The 18,023-nt window shown below is 48.1% G+C and overlaps 1 protein-coding gene across 8 annotated transcripts in view; it reads left to right on the plus strand.

The window, feature by feature from the left end:
- Positions 1 to 18,023, plus strand: part of GGTA1 (glycoprotein alpha-galactosyltransferase 1 (inactive)) — a 64,856-nt gene that overhangs the window by 28,641 nt on the left and 18,192 nt on the right. For 2 of the 8 annotated variants that reach the window (XM_082467873.1, XM_082467874.1), the window contains exons 1-3: positions 5,586 to 5,701; positions 12,849 to 13,012; positions 14,183 to 14,271. In XM_082467873.1, coding sequence (XP_082323999.1) covers positions 12,932 to 13,012; positions 14,183 to 14,271 — 170 coding nt within the window. In that variant the 5' untranslated portion in view covers positions 5,586 to 5,701; positions 12,849 to 12,931. Of the gene's footprint in view, positions 1 to 5,585; positions 5,702 to 12,848; positions 13,013 to 14,182; positions 14,272 to 18,023 lie in introns of those variants that run through there. The other 6 variants (XM_082467875.1, XM_082467876.1, XM_082467871.1 and 3 more) reach the window with 3 other exon arrangements.

Here is an 18,023-nt window from a genome sequence, read left to right on the forward strand (position 1 = left end):
CATTGGATTTAGAAAGCACTTTCTTGGGCTTTCTTTTATCTGGTTGTATTGTTAGTCTTGACTTCAATTTTTAAAACATTTTCTTCACTGCAATCCACCCCCTTCCACAGGCTCTTTGGAAAGAAATGCTTCTGGGGCTGGGCTGGGCTGGGCTGAGCGGGGCAGGCCTGCCTATCCTCCGTATCTGCTCGGTTGCTGGAGTCCGCACCCCGGCCTTGCAGTGAGCCAGGGTGGGAGGAAGTTCTCTGTGGCTCTGCCAGACTCGGAGTCCCCCCTCTCAAAAAGCTGGTTTCCCCTCTCTTTGCTTGGCTGAGTTTCTCTGTTTTGGGGCCAGAATTGTGCCCCATTTCCTCTTTTCTTTCACCGGTGTGTTTGGGGCCTCCTTTGGGAGGGTTCAGTGGGGCTCCTGAGTGCCTTGGAGGTTCTGTGGCATCCTGGCCCCTGCCTCCAAAAGCCAAAGCTGGTTGGTTCATAAGATGACCCCACAGGACCTCCTGAGGGGACCCGGCCTGAGCAGAAGAGGATTTACAAATCCTGAAGGGCGGGGCTGCCTGCCAGCCTGTCTTTAGTGAGAAGGAAGAGAGGGGTGAGGGCCGGTGCAGACAGACGTGCCAGGTCCCTGGGAGGCAGGAGAAGCCCACCTGAAAAGGTCCAGTCACATCACCTCCTCCATGAAGGCTTCTGAGATGCCCCTGGTCAGATTTTTATAGGAGCCCGATTCACAGCTGCACCCCCAGATTCAGGCTCAGGCAGGGCAGAGTGGAATTGGGAGGGACCCTCCACTCCACAGATGAGAAAACAGAGGCACAGAGAAGGGAACTGGACATGCCTGCATCACACAGGCTGGTGATAACGGAGCAGGGGTTCAAATAGTACTTTTAGTTTCTGGTACAAAACGATTTCCCTTAAAAAAGGAGTCATCTGTGGCCAATATGTCACATTCCGTAATCAGAGAAGTGCTGTTTAGGTGCAGTTATTTTTCTCTTATTATTATTATTTTTTTATTTTTGGCCGCACTGGGCAGCTTGCGGGATCTTAGTTCCCCGACCAGGGATTGAACACAGGCCCCCTGTAGTGGAAGCGCAGAGTTCTAACCATTGGACCACCAGGGAATTCCCAATTTCTTTTTGTCTCTTTTTAAAATCTGATTTCGATCTGATTTGGGCAGAAGTTCCCCAGTTTACCACAGACTCCATCACTCCCTATTGGATTATACCTGGTCAAATTCACACAATTCTGCTGCCCACCTGGCTCCTGGCTTTCACTCAGCATTCATTCAACATATATCTATTGAGCATCTAACAGATGCCAGGTACTGTTCCAGGTACTGGGAAAACCCAGAAGTGACCAAGATGGAAGACAAGCACCCCCCGCCCCCCAATAGCGCTTGGGTTCCAGTGGCATTTGGTTCACAGCCCCTGCCTTCTTCTACATCCATTAGCATCCCCAGTTTGGTCTGGCTTCACCACCATCGGGGGTATAAGAGGTTAAGGTGGGATAGAATCATGGAAAAACCCTAAACTTGTCTTCCATTCCAGGGTTAATGACTCAGACCATACACTTCTGTAAGGTTCTTACTTTATCTTCAGTTCCCTTCCTTATAACTTGGGACTGTACTCTTCACCCTACTTACCCTCCTAGGGTTGTGTAAAAGTATATGGGTCGTTGTAGACAGCAGTGGGCTCTAAACAGGGCATGATTGTGACCTTGAGGGACGCTGAGCTTCTCACCTGTTCAGGAAGCAGTTCTGCTCTGAGGCAGGGCACTGGCCTACTGGCTTCAAGCCTCTCTCCATTCAGGGAAGGGTGAGAATTCTAGGGGAGTCGAGGGCACCCCCGGGCACCCACCGCCCAATTGTGATAAGAACAACCAGGTGCCTCTTCTTCACCTCCATCTGGGGCCATCAGCCTGAGGAAGCGGTGAGAGGAACCAGGGGAGGGTAGAGGGGGAGGGGAGACTCCTCGATTGGGGAAATCCAGCCACCTGTATTGGGGGCTCAAGCCCAGGCTGTCATCAGAACCCAGTCCTTGCTGCTTGGTGGGAGCTCCTCATACCTTCCAAGCTGTCAACAAAGCCAGCATCTTCCTTCTCCAGAAAGAGTCTGACCTACAGCATGAAGAACCAAGGTTAGCCCCAGGGAGGGACTTCCTGGTACAAGGGGTGTGGCTGAGGCTCAGGACGGAAGCTTGTGGAAGCAAGGGGAGCGCTCCAGCATGGCTTTGGTGGAGTCTATCCTGGAGTTAGGTGGGATGGAGGCACATCTCAAGAAGGTTTGCTATGTGTTGCTTGGAAAGAGTCATCATGATTTCATTTTTCCAGCTCTTCTCAAGGAAATAGACTTAGAGGTGCAAACTCTCCTGAGTGCAGTTATTTACTGCTTGGGCTTTCGCCAAGATCATTTCAGCACTTATGCTCACAGGTGTGTGGCAATACTTAATGGTAATGGAAACACTGGCCGGAACCTCTCCTTCCCCACGTTTCCCCAACCTGGAGGAATACATGATCAAAATTTTTATTTCATACACCAAGGTAAAACCGAGGGAACAGCAACCTTGGATTAATTGAACACTAGAGACTATCAGTGATTGAGAACCTCAAGCACTTTTCAAGGAGTATCTCCTTAATTCTTGCAATAATGGCTAATATGTATCTCTATACCCTTACCGTGTGCCAGCTACCATACAAGTACTATTATCCCCATTTTATAGCTGTAGAAACAGAGACACAGAGAAGTTAAGTAAATTGCCCAGGATTGCACAGCATACGGGGCAGAGCCAGGACTCAAACCCAGGCAGCCTGGGCCCAGAGTCCAAATTCAGAACCACCGTGCTCTAAGCTCCTTGCCTACCCTGAGAGGTGGGGATTATGATTATCCCCAACACAGAGAAGAGGAAACCAACCAAATTGCTCCGTCACTCACGAGCATCAGCGAGAATGTCTTTTATAATTGCCCTGAACACATTCAGGATTCAGCAAACAGTGGCAGCCTGAAACTCCTGTGTCTGTAGCATTCTGTGCCAAGAACACTTAATCCCCACACTTCCACGGAGGTAAGCAGGGTGGGAATCTGATCCTTCGTGATTCCGGCCGGAAGGGGTCTGGGATGTGAAGCCAGGGCACCTCCACACCTGGGCTACAGCTACCTTGGCTGCAGCTCTGAGGCTGTGCGATCCTCTAACTCGGGGGTGGCAGACGGACAGGCGCTGAACGCTGGCTGTCATCTGACAGGCCCGTGGACTGTTAGGGCTGGAAGGGACCTTGGTGACCATCGAGTGATGAGATTAGTCAGCCTGGCTGGGATGCCAGGCTCTTAACCTGGACAGCCTCTGGCCTCCTTTGATCAGCAGAACAGCATGGCCTGAGGCTCCCTTGCTCCAGTTCCCCGCCTCTCAATTAAAAACTGACCACAAGTATGTGCTCCCTTGTTTTGAGAGTCTGTGCTTCAGGGAAGGAGGAATTTCATGTTGGATCCTCTGGAAGTTGAATTTTCTGCCTTCCAGGTTTGCATGCTCTGTCGAGCTGTGGTTAACCAACCTGGACCTTCTGATTCCACTAACCTGTAGAGTGTCCCCCGGGGGCAGCTCAGGAGGAAGGGTAGCATGAGACCCACCAGCTGGTGACCTCGAGCAAGTCACAGAGGCTCTCAGAGCCTCCCTCCTTCCCTGAGCACTGGGTGGGTGAGCCTGCGGATTCACTGAGATGAAGGAGAGAGGCTGCTTTGTAAACTGTGAAACGGAAGACCCATGTAATCGGTGCTTGCTTGTTGGGGGACCAGTTTATCTTAGCGCAGCTCCTTAGCCTCCGAATGCTGTCATCTTTCCCTTCCCTGTTGACCACAGTACAGATGCCTGGATCATTTAATGCAACAGATCTTCCCTGAGCCCATAGTGAGGTGCTCCGTGGTACTCGGTATTGGGGTGTCCACCCCAAGAGAAGGAAAAAAGCAGGGTCTATCCGTGACCCTGTGTCCTGAGAGCCAGAGTCAGGGAAAGACAGAATGCCCCAGAGAATGCAGGTTCCAGCAGGAGGGTTTCTGTTCACTTTTGCTCTTAACATACACACAGAGAAGGCACATTTGTGATGAATTTTCACAAAGTGGACACACCTGTGTAACCACTACCTGGCTCAGGAAACAACATGGAACTCCCCCGGGGCCCCTTCCCAGTCTCTACCACCCCCTTCTCTGACTTCTAGCACCACAGGTTGGTTTTGCCTATTTTTGAACGCTCAATGAATGGAATCATCCAGGCCTTCTTTCGCTCAGTGAGAAAGAAGTGTGTGTGAGATTCATCCTGCTGATGTCAGGGGCTGTAGCTGGTTACTTCTCGCTGATGTACGTGGGCTCCCACGCTCGATCACACCCCATCTGTCTGATGGTGGGCCTTGGGGTCGTTGCCAGTTTTTGGTGCACTGTGAATGTCCCAGTCCGTGTCTCTGGGTGAGCTTATGTGTACTTTCTTTGGGGTATAGACCTGGGTGGAATAACTGGGTTGTAAGATGTGGCTGGTTTAGCTGTAGTAGATGCCGGCAGGAAGGATTTAAGTAAGTAGTTAAGCAGGACTTCCAGACCCTGAAGATTGTGGTCGACTAGCTCATGCCCCCAGAGGAGGGGCCCGTGAAATCTCCTCTGGAGAACAAGAGGAAGAGGCTGGATTAGGCACCCCTTGGAGGCTGGGGGCAGTCCTTGGCCCCTTTCTGTCTGGTTTTGGTCCCATCTCCTTGGTCTGTCTGGGGTTTCCAGTCTGTACTCCCAAGGAGGTGTCCAGGGCCACCTGGGAGGGATGGGTACGGGGGCTTTAAGCTTCATTTCCCTGCATCAGCCACAGCTCCCTGTGTCCTCTGTTTCACATAGGGGTTCTGAGAATGACTTCATGTGCTTTCTTTTTTAAAGCTTTTGCTGTTTCAACATTTGAAAATCCACCGCTGTGAGGTCCCTTCCAGCTGGGAAGTTCTATTTTGGGAGCAGGAGGTGGGTGTGGGAAGGGTTAAGCATTATTCAGCCAAAGAGCAGGGTTGGGCCTCAGTGACCTTTTAAAGTTCTTATAGCTCGGCTTGCAATGCGGGCGATCTCAGAACATTCTATAAAAATAGCGCTCAAACAAAACAACTTCCGAAGCCTAAAGGATGTGGATGAGAGGCTCGATGTGGAGGAATGTTTAGGTAGCATTTTAACAGGAGTCTTGAGGACTCTCTCCTTCAGGCACCCCTCTCCATTTTTTTTCCTTCCTTTTTAATCCTCCATCGGCTGTTCCTGGTAGCTGTCACTTGGGGTTGTTTGGGTTCGGAACAGTTCTCATTTTCGCCCAGGAGCGGGTGACGCAGGTGGCCTGTACGTCTCTCCCAAGGGTGGTGGCCTTCCCTCCTGCAACACCAGCCCTAGTTTGGACCTGTAGTTTCGCTTGGTGAGGGAGGCCGGGCCGTTCCCGGGCCCAGAGAGGAACGTCTCTGCCTTGGCATGCAGCTCTGAGTCAACAGGCCTGATAAACGGCCCACTTCCCAGGGCCAGCAAGGAACAAAGCCCTGACTGCTGCTGCGGGATCCGTCTGCCCCCCTCTTCCTGAAACAGCTGTTTATTCTTTTGACAGGAGTTGGAACGGAGCACCTTCCCTTCCTCCCAGCCCGGCCTCCTTCTGCAGAACGGAGCTCAATAGAACTTCGTTGTTTTGCCTTTTACTCTGGGGGGAGAGAAGCAGATGATGAGGTACGTGACATGTTGAAATGATTTACCTCTGCCTTGTCGGGGTCACTGGGGGTTTTGTGAGCCGGCTGCGGCGTGGATGCCCCTGGGGGAGGAACCCCGCTCTCCCCCTAACTGCTCGCTGGTCCCCTCGGTAGTTCTAGAAGAAGATAGCGTCCTCCTCTCCCCGGCGTCGGATCAAGAAGTGGGTGCTGGCGGGATGCTGGTCCAGTCCCTGTTAGTTTGCTGCCCCTGGCAGGACCTCACAGGGCGTGGCTGCAGCCTGGGGTTTTCTGTGCAGGACTCAAAGTGCCATGGCGGGGGCAGGAGGGCGAGTCTCGGGGCCCAGGACCTGCGTTGCGGGTGGATGCAGGGCAGCGCCGACCCTTCATTTACCTCCCCTTATTTCTCTTGGAAAAACTCTTGCACACTGATTTCGGGGCCAGGCGGCAAGGAAAAGCTGGCTGGATCCAGGCTTCAGATTTCCTGAAGGGGATTCAAGAAAGGGCACTACAAGACGTCCCTCCGAGAACAGGTTATTCCATCTGTGATGGCTGGAGCGACAGCTAGTTGTATATTTAGTCTGAAGCTTGTCTCTTATTTTCCTCCGTCTGTGTTTACTTTGACCCTTATAATGAAAAACATAACTGGAAACAGCCCTCCATGCACTTTTTTTCCCCCACGAATTATAACATGTTTCTTCCAACAGGGAGCATTTCCCCGTAATGCCCACCAATTTAGAGAGGTTTTAGGATAAAGCAGCATTCTCCCTCCTCAACCCCAGCACCAGCCCCCTGCCAAGAGCTGGGCCTGGGAGGCAGAGGGTCTGCTTTTCAAACACACCACCCACCTTGTGGGTGAGCCCAGTGATCTCAGCCTTTGCTGAAGCTCAGTTTCCTCAGCTAAAAGCCGCTGCACTGACCAGGATGAGGGATGAACAGGATGGGGTGAGTGTAGAAGGCTCCCACACCAGGCACACAGGAGGCACCTGGAAATGGCAGAGGAGTTGAGCCAATGCTCACCAGCTGGTCCAAGGAGAAGCTAGCCCCTCAGTGAGTCTAGCCTATGATTAGCTGGCTTTGGGTCAATTGCTAAGTGGTAATCATGAAAGGCAAAATGAGAGGATGTCGCAAAGAGACATGGGTGGTTAGTCCATGGGTAAGCCTGCATGTTTACTGAGAACAAAAGAGTTAAAAGGGTGGGCACTGGAGGCCAACTCTCTGGACCTGAATCCTGGCTCCACCACTTTATGCTGTGTGGCACTGGGCAAGTCACTTCACCTTTCCGAGCCTCCATTTTCATAACCGTAAAATGAGGATAATACTAGAGTGACTTCACAGGGTTGTTGTGAGGCTTACCTGAGAGATTGCTGGTAAAGCATTTAGCCCGGGGCCTGGCCTGGTTCAGTTGGGGGGCATCCAAGTGTTGCAGGGCCAGAAGCTTATTCAATTTTCAGGGTCCAGTTTAAGAAAAAGAATGCAAAGTTGCAAATATAATATTAGGGTGGAAGTGAATGCAGTCGTCCCTCGGTATCCACAGGGGATTGGTTCCAGGACCTCACAGATACCAAAATCTGAAGATACTCAAGTCCCTTACATAAAACGGCATAGTATTTGCATATAACCTACACACATCCTCCTGTTTACTTTAAATCACCTGGAGATCACTTACAATACTGAGTATGATGTAAATGCTATGTAAATAGTTGCATGTACGCAGCAAATTCAAGTTTTGCTTTTTGGAGCTTTCTGGAATTTTTTGTTTTTTAACATTTTCAATCCGTGGTTAGTTGAATCCGTGGATGTGAAACCCATGGTTATGGAAAACTATTTAGTATGTGAGGAGACATCCCAACAAATAACAAAAACTGACAAATACTCTACATAGGACAAAATCCAGAAAACATCCTAATAAAATGTGAAAGTAATATAAAAATGATTAGTATTACTCAGCTGTCTGATGCACCTGTCATATTTTGGCTGCATACTCCTGGATCGCCTCTTTGTCTGCTGATTTTGTAGTATCATTTTTAATAGAGACAAAAGGAAGACAAATCAGTTTTGCCTCTAGCATGGTTAGTCAATGGTTGCTTTTTATAACTGCGAGTTTAGAAGTTTCTTTCAGCTTTACAACTTGTTATCGGTGATGCCACGGCTGTGAATCTTTTGGCAGTTTCCTGCTCAGGCGGCTCCAGCCAGATCTCTGAAGAAGTCAGCTCTTCGATCCTGGATGGCGGGACGGGGGTGTGGGTACCAGGTGGCTGTGAGGTCTGGATCACTGGGACCCCTGAGCAGGGAGCAGAGCAGCAGCGAGTTCACCTTCTTCTCTTGTGGATCAAAGTGGGAGGCTTCTGGGAGCTCAGCAAGGCCTACCTGGGGCAGGTTGTTACTGGGACCCAGGTAGGTCTGCAGGGGGTGGGGTCAGTCAGTATTCAGGCCCCACCTGCAGCTCTGGGACAGGCACCCAGGCTGGAGCGATTCCCCCAGGCAGGAGCAGCGCCTCGCCTCGGGGCAGCATTTGGGCCTTCCCCACTCTCCACCCCAGTGGGAGAGCAGGCCCAGTCTTGCCGGGGGTCCTGACTCAGAGGTTTCATAAGCTTCTGGATCAGTTGGCCTGTGGGCTCAACATGAGTTGGTTGGCCATCCTCTCTCGTGATCGTTACTTCCAGGAATCCGCGGGCCATTGCAGCAAGACGAGCTCCATGTGCCTGAGTGAACTTGTCCTCCTAAAATGGGACTTCCAGCCCTGTGGCTGATTTCTCATCCAGGTCCTAGGTCAATCAGGAAAGCCTGTCATGGAAAGTTAAGTCCACAGGACTTGTTTCAAGGATGGGGAGACTGAGGCCAGAGGAACCCGTGACCCTGGTTCACAAAGCCGCTCTGTGTGGGAGCTGGGGTGACGTTTGAGCCTCCCCTTCCTTCCCTGCCCATGGCGAGCCATGGGGGCAAAGGCGATGCGCAGCGGGACCCTGCGCTGGGGGGCGGTGGGGAGCCGAGCTACTGTCACAGCAGTCACAGTGTGGCGTGGAGGGCTCTCACTTGACTCTTCTGTGTGGTGCTGCCCTGGAGGGCTAAGACTCCTCTCAGAGGGAACCACAGCTCTGCCCTCAGAGCCACGCATTTCTGAATCTCTCCCCTAAAAAAGCATCATCCTTGTTACCGCTGCCATTTGTGGAGCATTTACTGACCACCAGGCACAATGTGCTGTGGAAACATGTCTCCTTTTGTGCTTTCAAAAACCCTAGAGGAGGGTGTTTGAAGCTCCATTTTGTCTGTGTAAATAGAGGCTCAGAGCCAGAGAACTTGCCCGGGGTTGTGCATATAGGGCTGCACATTCTTAGTGCCGGCCTAATTTCTGCCTGGAATGCTGGATCTAAATGTTACAATGGAGGATGTGGAAGATTAAAGATAGGAGTTTTGTGCAGAGTGACTAATACCCAGTCAGCTCCTGAGCCCTCTCCCCACCCCCTTAGCTGCTTTGTTTTGTTTGCAACACTTGTGGGTTCCAGGGGCAGGGGGAAGAATCACGGGCAGAGAGGAAGATTCTTCAGCCTGCAGGAAGGTTTGGTTTCCTCTGCCGCTGGTGTTCCCATTCTCTCCCAAGATAATGGCTTTTCCAGGGCTTCTGAGTGCTCTGTGATTCAGCTGAGATGCTCACCTTTTCCCCTGACATGGGATGGAGAAAACAAGGGCCACTAGAATTCCTTTCAGAGAGGAATTCTGTTTGAAAGGAATACCTTGACTTAGATCAGTTGGGGTGAAACTATGAGATTCTCTGAAGTCGTGGGCGTGTGTATCATTCTGTGTGGAAGAATTAATTTATGGGCCACATGGAAACGTCTGACACTCCAGGCAAACAGAAGTGGAAAAGGAGGCGGGGGGAGGGGGCGAGGACAGCAGAGGAACGACAGGCTTACAGCGTGACTCTGCCTTGCGAAATGCACCCAGGTTTTTAGCACAGTCTGCACCTGTTCCAGGAGTGGGGACGGTTTCCTGTGGAAACCGTTGCAGGGGCTGAGTTCTGGGAGTGGCCCAGGAGCAGCCCGTGTTGGTGGTGGTATGGATGCAGAGGGAAATCGCAAACACCATGACAAGAGGGCCTGGGAGATGCTGGGAGGGCTCAGGTGGGACTGGGCCTGGCTGGGCTCACATGATCCTCTGAGGGGTGGGGTCCAGGTGACTCAGCTAGTTACACTCGCCCATATAAGGCAGGGTGTTAGTACTCCGTAGGTCTTAATTCTGTGCTCAACCCCTTGAATGGGATATTTGGAAGCAACCCCAACTTTCCTACTTGGTGGGTAAGATAGTCAACCACGAATCTTCAGAATGACACAGTTTTGAAAATTCTGAGAGACAAACACATCAGCGAAGGGCTTTTAGGTCGCATTGGCTGCCAAATGCCTCATTTTATCCAGAGAGAAAAATAAAAATGTTTTAAAAGACCCGCTGGCCACCCTGCCAACCCTTCTGTCCCCAGAGACTTGGGTTCCAGATTCCAGGAAGCGTGTATACACCCATTTCCAGTGCTTTGCTAAAGGATGTGAGATTGGCTCATTTGCACAGCTTCCAACTGTAAGTTTCCAACAAGAGTGATGCTTGGCCACAGCAAAAAGTAAGCAGATTCAAGTCATTTATAGAGTCCAGAAAGAAATGGGCTTCAAGAGTTGCCTCTGAGGCTAATTTCTGAAATTAAAAAATCAAACAGCTGCATTTGGAGAGGGGATTAGGGGGTGTGTCTGATTTTATATCAGGCTCTCAATGTTCTCTGCCATGAGAGCTTGTGCGTTTCTCCATTTAATGTTTCTTACACCAGGAGAAAATTTGCGTTTGATCCTCAGCAGGTGGGGTTGATAAAGCTTCGGATGGCCTGGGCTTGATCAAAGAAAATCAAAGTCGCCTGGCATTGCCAAGGAGCTCTTAATCAGGCTGCAGCACAGAACAGATGGATAAATCTTTATAGAGTCCCTAATTTGCATCAGTTTGCGCTTTATTGTTTAACATGTTCTTATTCCAAAACCCTATTCTTTTCTCTCGAATATGTTTTGAGCTCTTGCTAACTACCAGGCACTGTGCTATCTTCACTGGATCCTCCCAACAGCCTGTTTTATGGATACCAGTAATAAGAACTAGCAGTTTTTGAGCATTTACATGGTGCCAGGCACAATGCTAAATATTTTATGGATGCCAACTCTTACAGTCATCATTTTTAACCCCATTTTAAAGACGAGGAAACCCATCTTACATGATCCATTACAGGTCCACCATCCCTTTTCTGAATCCCTAGGGCCAGATATGTTGGAACTCAGAATTTTTTAGATGCAGAGTATTTATCCTATTATGTAATGCTCCCAGTGCAGCAGCAGCAAGCACATAAAAAAATACATCAATATTTATGCAAAGAAACATTTAAACAGTCTCACTAAGTGGGATAAAGATTATAAATAGCCTCATGTCAGTTAGGGCCTGGATGCCAATTGAATTGTAAACAGGCTTTTGGTTTTCAGAGCTTGGAGTTGGGTGAGGGTCTGAAAAGATGCTTACATGTTCGGAGTCACCCATTTTCATGTGTCTCAAATCCCCGCCTCATTCCCAAGCTCCTGCGTTCTATCACCATCCACACTTCTCTGGGAGTGAAGACAGTGGCAGAGAGAGATGGCCACAGTCTCGATCCAGATCTGTTTGCTTCCACATCCAGGCCTTTCCTTGCACTCAATGCTAATGCTGTTGACATAGAAATCAAGTGGCTTTTTCCAGCAGCAGGGCCGAGTTGCATGCAGCCCTTTGCATTTCGTAACTTTGCTGTGGGCCCGGGCTGTCTGTGCCAGCTCACGACATATTCACAGGGAAGAAGCTTGAGACCGAGGTTTCCCTGTGACCCAGCAGACTCATCTTCTCACGGTCTCTGGAACACCACCGATCACAATTGTATCTGAATGCTGGAGGTTGAGTTATGACTTTGAGTTCAGCCCTGGCTTTTCCATTTCCAAACAACGCACCTTCTAAGCAAGAAGGAATAGAGTGTCATGGCTGATCCCATACTTTTTCTTCTTTAACTGGATTTAATAATAAAGGTGATGGAGCATGTGAGATCCAAGCCGGGAATCATCTCAGAACGCTCTTTGAAAAGAATTGGAGAATAACCTGTCCCCTGAAAGGACACATCTCAGTGCCATTCTCATTTTATTTCGTGCGCTCACCAGACATTTATTGACAGCCCCCTCTGCTGTCTGTGGGGCACTGGGGATTCAGGGTTGAATAAGAAGACATCCTTCCTGGGACTTGCCTACCCGTCCAGTGTTTAAGATTCCATGCTTCCAATGCAGGGGACATGGGTTCCATCCCTGGTCAGGGAACTAAGACCCCACGTGCCACGTAGTGCGGCCAAAAAAAAAAAAAAAAAGAAGAAACATCCTTTCGGCCCTCAGGAAGCTCAAACGAATGATTAGGGGAGACAGAGCCAAATGTGGATGTTACCACATGAGCCGCCTCCCAAGGTGATGTGTACAGCAACGTAAATAAAGTGACGGGGGAGCTGGAGGAGAGAAAGGGGGCTTCGCCGGTGGTCAGGGTGGAGGTGGGAAGTGGCTTCACAAAGGCGATGACATTGGCTCCCACATGTCCATTCCTGTGTTTTCTCCACCTCCTGGTCCTCTCCTTCTCGCCCCCTCCTCTATCCTACCTCTAAGTGTCGGCATCTTCAAGCTTCAGCCCAGGGCCCTCCTTCCTTCTTTTCCCTCTACATTCTCTCCTTGGTAATCGAATTCATTCCCTTCACGTTAAATACTGTCCTGGGTCCATGGACAGCTCCTCCAGCGCCACGGCCCGCCCACATCTCTCCCATGAACTTCAGACTCGGAAGTCCACTTGCCTGCTCGTCTCCATTCAGGTGTTCACACACGCCTCGAAATACACACATCCAAAAGGCAATTCATGATCCTTATCCTGCAAGCCCGTTCCTCCTCCAACCCATTTGAGGAAATGCTACAACCCACCTGCTTAAGCAGAAACCTTGTTTCTTCCCTCATCCCTGATGACTAAATTACCAGCCAAATCCTATCAATTCTGTCTCCAAAGTATATTTTGAATGAAGCCACCCTTTGAGGCAGGCCACCTGCTCTTTGTGGCCATTAAAATAGTCTACCCTTGTCCTTTTATCCGTTCTGCATACCCAGCGCCCAGATGGATCTCTCTGAATGAAGTTGGATGAAGTGATTCTTCAGCTTCAGATGCTTTGGTGGGTCCCCACCCACTTTCCATGCCTTTCCAGGCTCTGACTGCCCCTGCCCACCCTCTGACTGCCTCCTACCACCACCCCGCCCTCGTTCCAGCCGCTCAGGTGGGACAACTTCACTACTTTTTTCTTGTCCAGGTTTTTTGTTTTTGTTTTATTCCAAACACAAGAAGCTTTTTCTCGGTCAGCCTGGTATAGATGCTGTTTCCGAAATATTCTCACCCTTTCTCATGGCACTTTTCATCCTTTTCCATCCTATCTTCATCCCGTGGGAAGCTTTAAAATCACCTCCCCAGTGAGGCCTTCCCGGACTACCCAAATTAAGGTACTTCCCAAACCGTTATTCCCCACCCATCACCCCTTCCCCCTTCAATCACAATTTCATGCAGCACTCAAGAAATATTTATATACCTACTGTGTGTCGACTGTGTGGGTGTGGTGGAGAAAAGCTGGCTGGGAAGTGGTTGAGTCTAGATTGTAAAGGACCAGGGTGTTTTGCCCTCTAAGGATGGGCATATAGGCAGTATATCAAGGGCAGCAGAGCTCAGGAATGGATGGTTCCCCGAAATCACATGCCAAGAGGTGGGGCGATCTGAGTCAGAGGCAGCTGGCGTCCATGGGAAACATTAGCTAGACCCTCACTCTAGAAAAATGGTACGGATGAACTTATTTGCAAAGCAGAAATAGAGTCACAGATGTAGGGAAAAAACTTATGGTTACCAAGGGGGGAAGTGGGGATGGGATGAAGTGGGAGATTGGGATTGACATATATACACTACTATGTATAACTAATGAGAACCTACTGTATAGCACAGGGAACTCTACTCAATGCTCTGTGGTGACCTAAATGGGAAGGAAATCCAAAAAAGAGGGGATATATGTATACATATAACTGATTCACTTTGCTGTACAGCAGAAACTAACACATCATTGTAAAGCAACTATACTACAATAAAAATAAGTAAATAAATAAATAAACAACCCCCCACTCTCCCACGTCCATGGTGAACCTTGTGATCAATAAGGATACTTTCCCTCTGAGCTTCAAAGTGGCCTTAGCGTCCTTCCCAACCCAAGCAGCCCCGTCAATTCATTGAACTGGCTAATTTGCCATCACAGGCCTATGCAGTTTAGGGTAGAACATGCTCCTTAGCTCTCGTTAAATATTCATCAACTTTTCCTTTTAGAAAGGATATGGGTAGAAGCATTTCTTAAAAACCATATCCCATTCTCAATATTTAATCTATTTTTCCCCCTCTTCTTTTCTTTTCCCAGGAGAAAATAATGAATGTCAAAGGAAAAGTGATTCTGTCAATGCTGGTTGTCTCAACTGTAATTGTTGTGTTTTGGGAATATATCAACAGGTAATTATGAAACATGATAAAGCAATGTTAATGAAAGTCTCCTCTAATCTCCAGGTATCAGCCAAGTCAGCAGGTTGAATTAAAATTAGGATTAACTGACACCATAAAGAAGGGATTCCATCCTTCCTGTATCCCTGAGCCCTAGACTGTCTTTAAAATCATTAGATCTTCATGCACCTTCTAAGTAATTAATTATTTTCCTTCCTGCCATGTTCCTAATGTCTTGATTTTTATACCTTTGCGGTTCTGGGTAGGCTAGAGCCAGAAACAGTAAGGTCATATTAAGAGCAAAATATCATATTAAATTATTTATATGACCAGATATGGAAATTATCTTAAGAAATTTCAGACAGGAATTCCATGAGAAATCCACCCTGATTTTTGCAGTCCTAAAATATTTGCAGAGTTTAAAGGAACAACTCAAGGTTGTTGACTTTGGTGTAAAATACACTCTGAATTGCTGGTGATTCATTTGTGCCTGGCTAAAACTTTTGGGTATTTTGTCTTTCTTTTAACCCTGGAAAGCAAAATGAATTAAATATTTCTGAGTTTTCAAGTTCATCAGTGGATTCACCCCAAATATTTGAACTGCTTCTGTGTTTTTGGAAACTACCAGTGCCTCGGAGATTCCAGCTGCAGAGGCCTCTGACAGAAAGGAGTCTCCACAAGTGGCTACAAAAATGCACGATGGTTTTGACTTAAGAGGCATTGGTGCAGCTCAGCCTTTCTTTCAAAAAGGCCACCTTACAATTCTGGGCCAGGAGAGCTCTCTCGTCACCATTGATATTTTCATGGTGAAGTGTCTTAGAAGCCTCCCAAGTTCAAGATGATGGCCTGGATGAACATTAGAATGTCTCTTTCAATTCTTAAATTCTAAGATTTGATGAGCCAGCAGGACAGTCTTGGCCACTTATAAAGGAACTGCACCTTCAGGTACATCAGTAGAAGGAGGATTCTCTAGACTCCAGAGCTGTTATTCCCTGGGGTGCTGCATAGACCTCACCGCTTCTGGAGTGTTATCCTGTTTCATTCTGAACAACTCATTTTAAGAAAAACAAGACAAGCTAGAGAGTGACCCTGTTGAAGGGGTCTATAAACCAGGTCTTTCGAATTGAAACTGTGGGTACTTAGTCCAAAGAAAAGATGACTCAGTGTTGGATGCAGGGACCCTGGGGCTTCCTTAGATACTTGAGAGCTGAGGAAATATCCTCTCTGGAGTCTGGAGCTAGGCTGCCTGAGGCTGGTCCTGTGCCACCACTTACCTCCTCTGTGACTTTGGGCAAGTTACTCAGCCACTCTGTTCCTCAGTTTCCCTATCTTTAAAAATGGGAGAACAAACTTATGGTTACCAGGGAGAAGGGTGGGGGGAGGGATAGTTAGGGAGTTTGGGATTGACATGTACACACTGCTGTATTTAAAATGGATAACCAACAAGGACCTACTGTTTAGCACAGGGAACTCTGCTCAATATTATGTAACAACCTAAATGGAAAAAGAATTTGTAAAACAATAGATACACGTATATGTATAACTGAATCACTGTGCTGTACACCCGAAACTATCACAACGTTGTTAATCAACTATACTCCAATATAAAATAATAAGTAAAAAAAAAAAAAAAGAAATGACTGATGAATAGGGGGCTGTTCTCCCTGTCTTGGTGAGTGTATTTGTGGAGCAGACCAGTTTGTATACCTGTAAAAGCTTTAGTAAACCTGGATTTTTTTCTTTTTTAAATGGGCTTGACAGTAGTACCTGCTTCACAGGGTTGTTGGATTAAATAAGTTATCGTGTATAAAGCACTTAGGGCAACACACTCAGTAAATGCTAGCTGCTATCACCATTATCATCATCATTATTACCGCCATCCTCATCATCTGCTCAGAGGGCAGAATAGGACAGGGGATTTTGACAAATAATAGAAGGAAGAGCTCTAGCAGTTGGAAGAATCCAACAGAAGAGCAAGCACCCTTTGGGTTCCTCCCCTGAATTGAGATGCTTGTGTAGGTAACCTTCAAGCTCTGAACGCTTGGTTGGATAACCTTGGTGTTTTGAATTGCAGCCAGAGTCATACTTCCATATTTTGGGTACTTCACAAAATTAAATTATGGGAGCCAAAGGCCCAAATGTGCATGTTGGCACTGGCCTCCCATAAAGAGGGTTGTTTTGCAGTGCTGGGCACACACTTCTCTGCACAGTAACGGGAGCAGGTTCTGGCTGCTCTTCAGGGCCATAGTCTGGCACCCAGACTGCAGCCACATAATTCTTCAATGTGAGGAATCTATTTGAACGTCTGCAAGAGGTTTAAAAGGCAGCAGATTCTTTGCCACCCTGTGAATTGGCCATGTGATGATCTGAGGTGAGCTGAGGGCACCAACCTTAGACAGGTGGGCAGCACTGTAGCTAAAAAGGGTTGTAAAATAACTCAGTCGAACGAACACATCAACTGATCAGGAAAGAGAACTGTTGTCAGTAGAGCATCCTGAAAGAAAGTTTGATTTGAGGCTGGATAAAAAAAAATTCTTAGAATTTTAGAGATGGAAGAAACTTTAAAAGTTATAATAAAGTAATGATAGTGAGGGTGATTTTGACGATAGCAGCTACTAGTTATTGAGCATTTGCAGGTGCCAGGAACTGCACTGTGCATTCCCTCCAGTTCTTAAAATAGGCCTGCAAGTAAGTATTAGTCAGCATTTCCAGATGAGGAACACTGAGTCTCCACAATGTTAAATGTGAATGTTCCAGATCACATTTTCAGGAAGATTTAGGTCCGGAGCTGTCTGATTGCAGCCCATTCTCGGCCCACGATACAACCCTTCCTTTAGTTGAGAGTTCCCATTTTTCAAGTGACAAAACGGAGACCAAATAGGTGAAATGACTTAACAGTGAATTTATGTCCAAGTTCTAACTGGAACTCAGATCTGATTTCATCGTCTGGGGCTCCTTCTTGAGCTAGTTGTTCATGCCGAGTGCTGCGAGGGATACAGTGTGAGCCAAGGAGAATTCCTACCCTCAAGGGGTTATGCTTTGGATGGAGCAAGCAGACATACACACCAATAAACCAAAAATGTGGGACTTCCCTGGTGGTACAGTGGTTAAGAATCCGCATGCAAATGCAGGGGACACGGGTTCGATCCCTGGTCCGGGAAGATCCCACATGCCGTGGAGCAACTAAGCCTGTGCACCACAATTACTGAGCCTGTGCTCCACAGCCCGTGAGCCACAACTGCTGAGCCCGCGTGCAACAACTACTGAAGCCCGCGCACCTGTGCTCCACAGCAAGAGAAGCCACTGCAATGAGAAGCCCATGCAATGCGACGAAGAGTAGCCCCTGCTCGACACAACTAGAGAAAGCCTGTGCGCAGCAACAAAGACCCAACGCAGCGATAAATAACTAAATAATTTTTTTAAAGTTAAATTTAGAAAATCAAACCAAAAGCCTAGATAAAGTTAAATTTTAAAAAAAATAACCAACAATGTGAAGTGGAGGAAGGACATCAGAGGGAGAGAAAAGAGACCATGAGAGTTCAAGAAGACAAAGATTATGTTTGGCTTAGAGAGGGATCTATTTTTTTTGCCTTCATTTACAAATATTTATTGAGCACCTACTATGTGCCAGGCACTGTGCTAGGATTGTACCAAGGAAGGCACAGAAGAGGTGGCATTTGAGCTGTGCCTTGAAGGATGAATATGTGTCCAACACCATACACTGCGGCGTGGGTGTTGCTGTGACCTGAGATGTCGAAGGCTTC

This window comes from Balaenoptera physalus, assembly GCF_965194825.1.
Source record: "Balaenoptera physalus genome assembly, chromosome: 7".
Classification (NCBI taxonomy): Eukaryota; Metazoa; Chordata; class Mammalia; order Artiodactyla; family Balaenopteridae; genus Balaenoptera; species Balaenoptera physalus.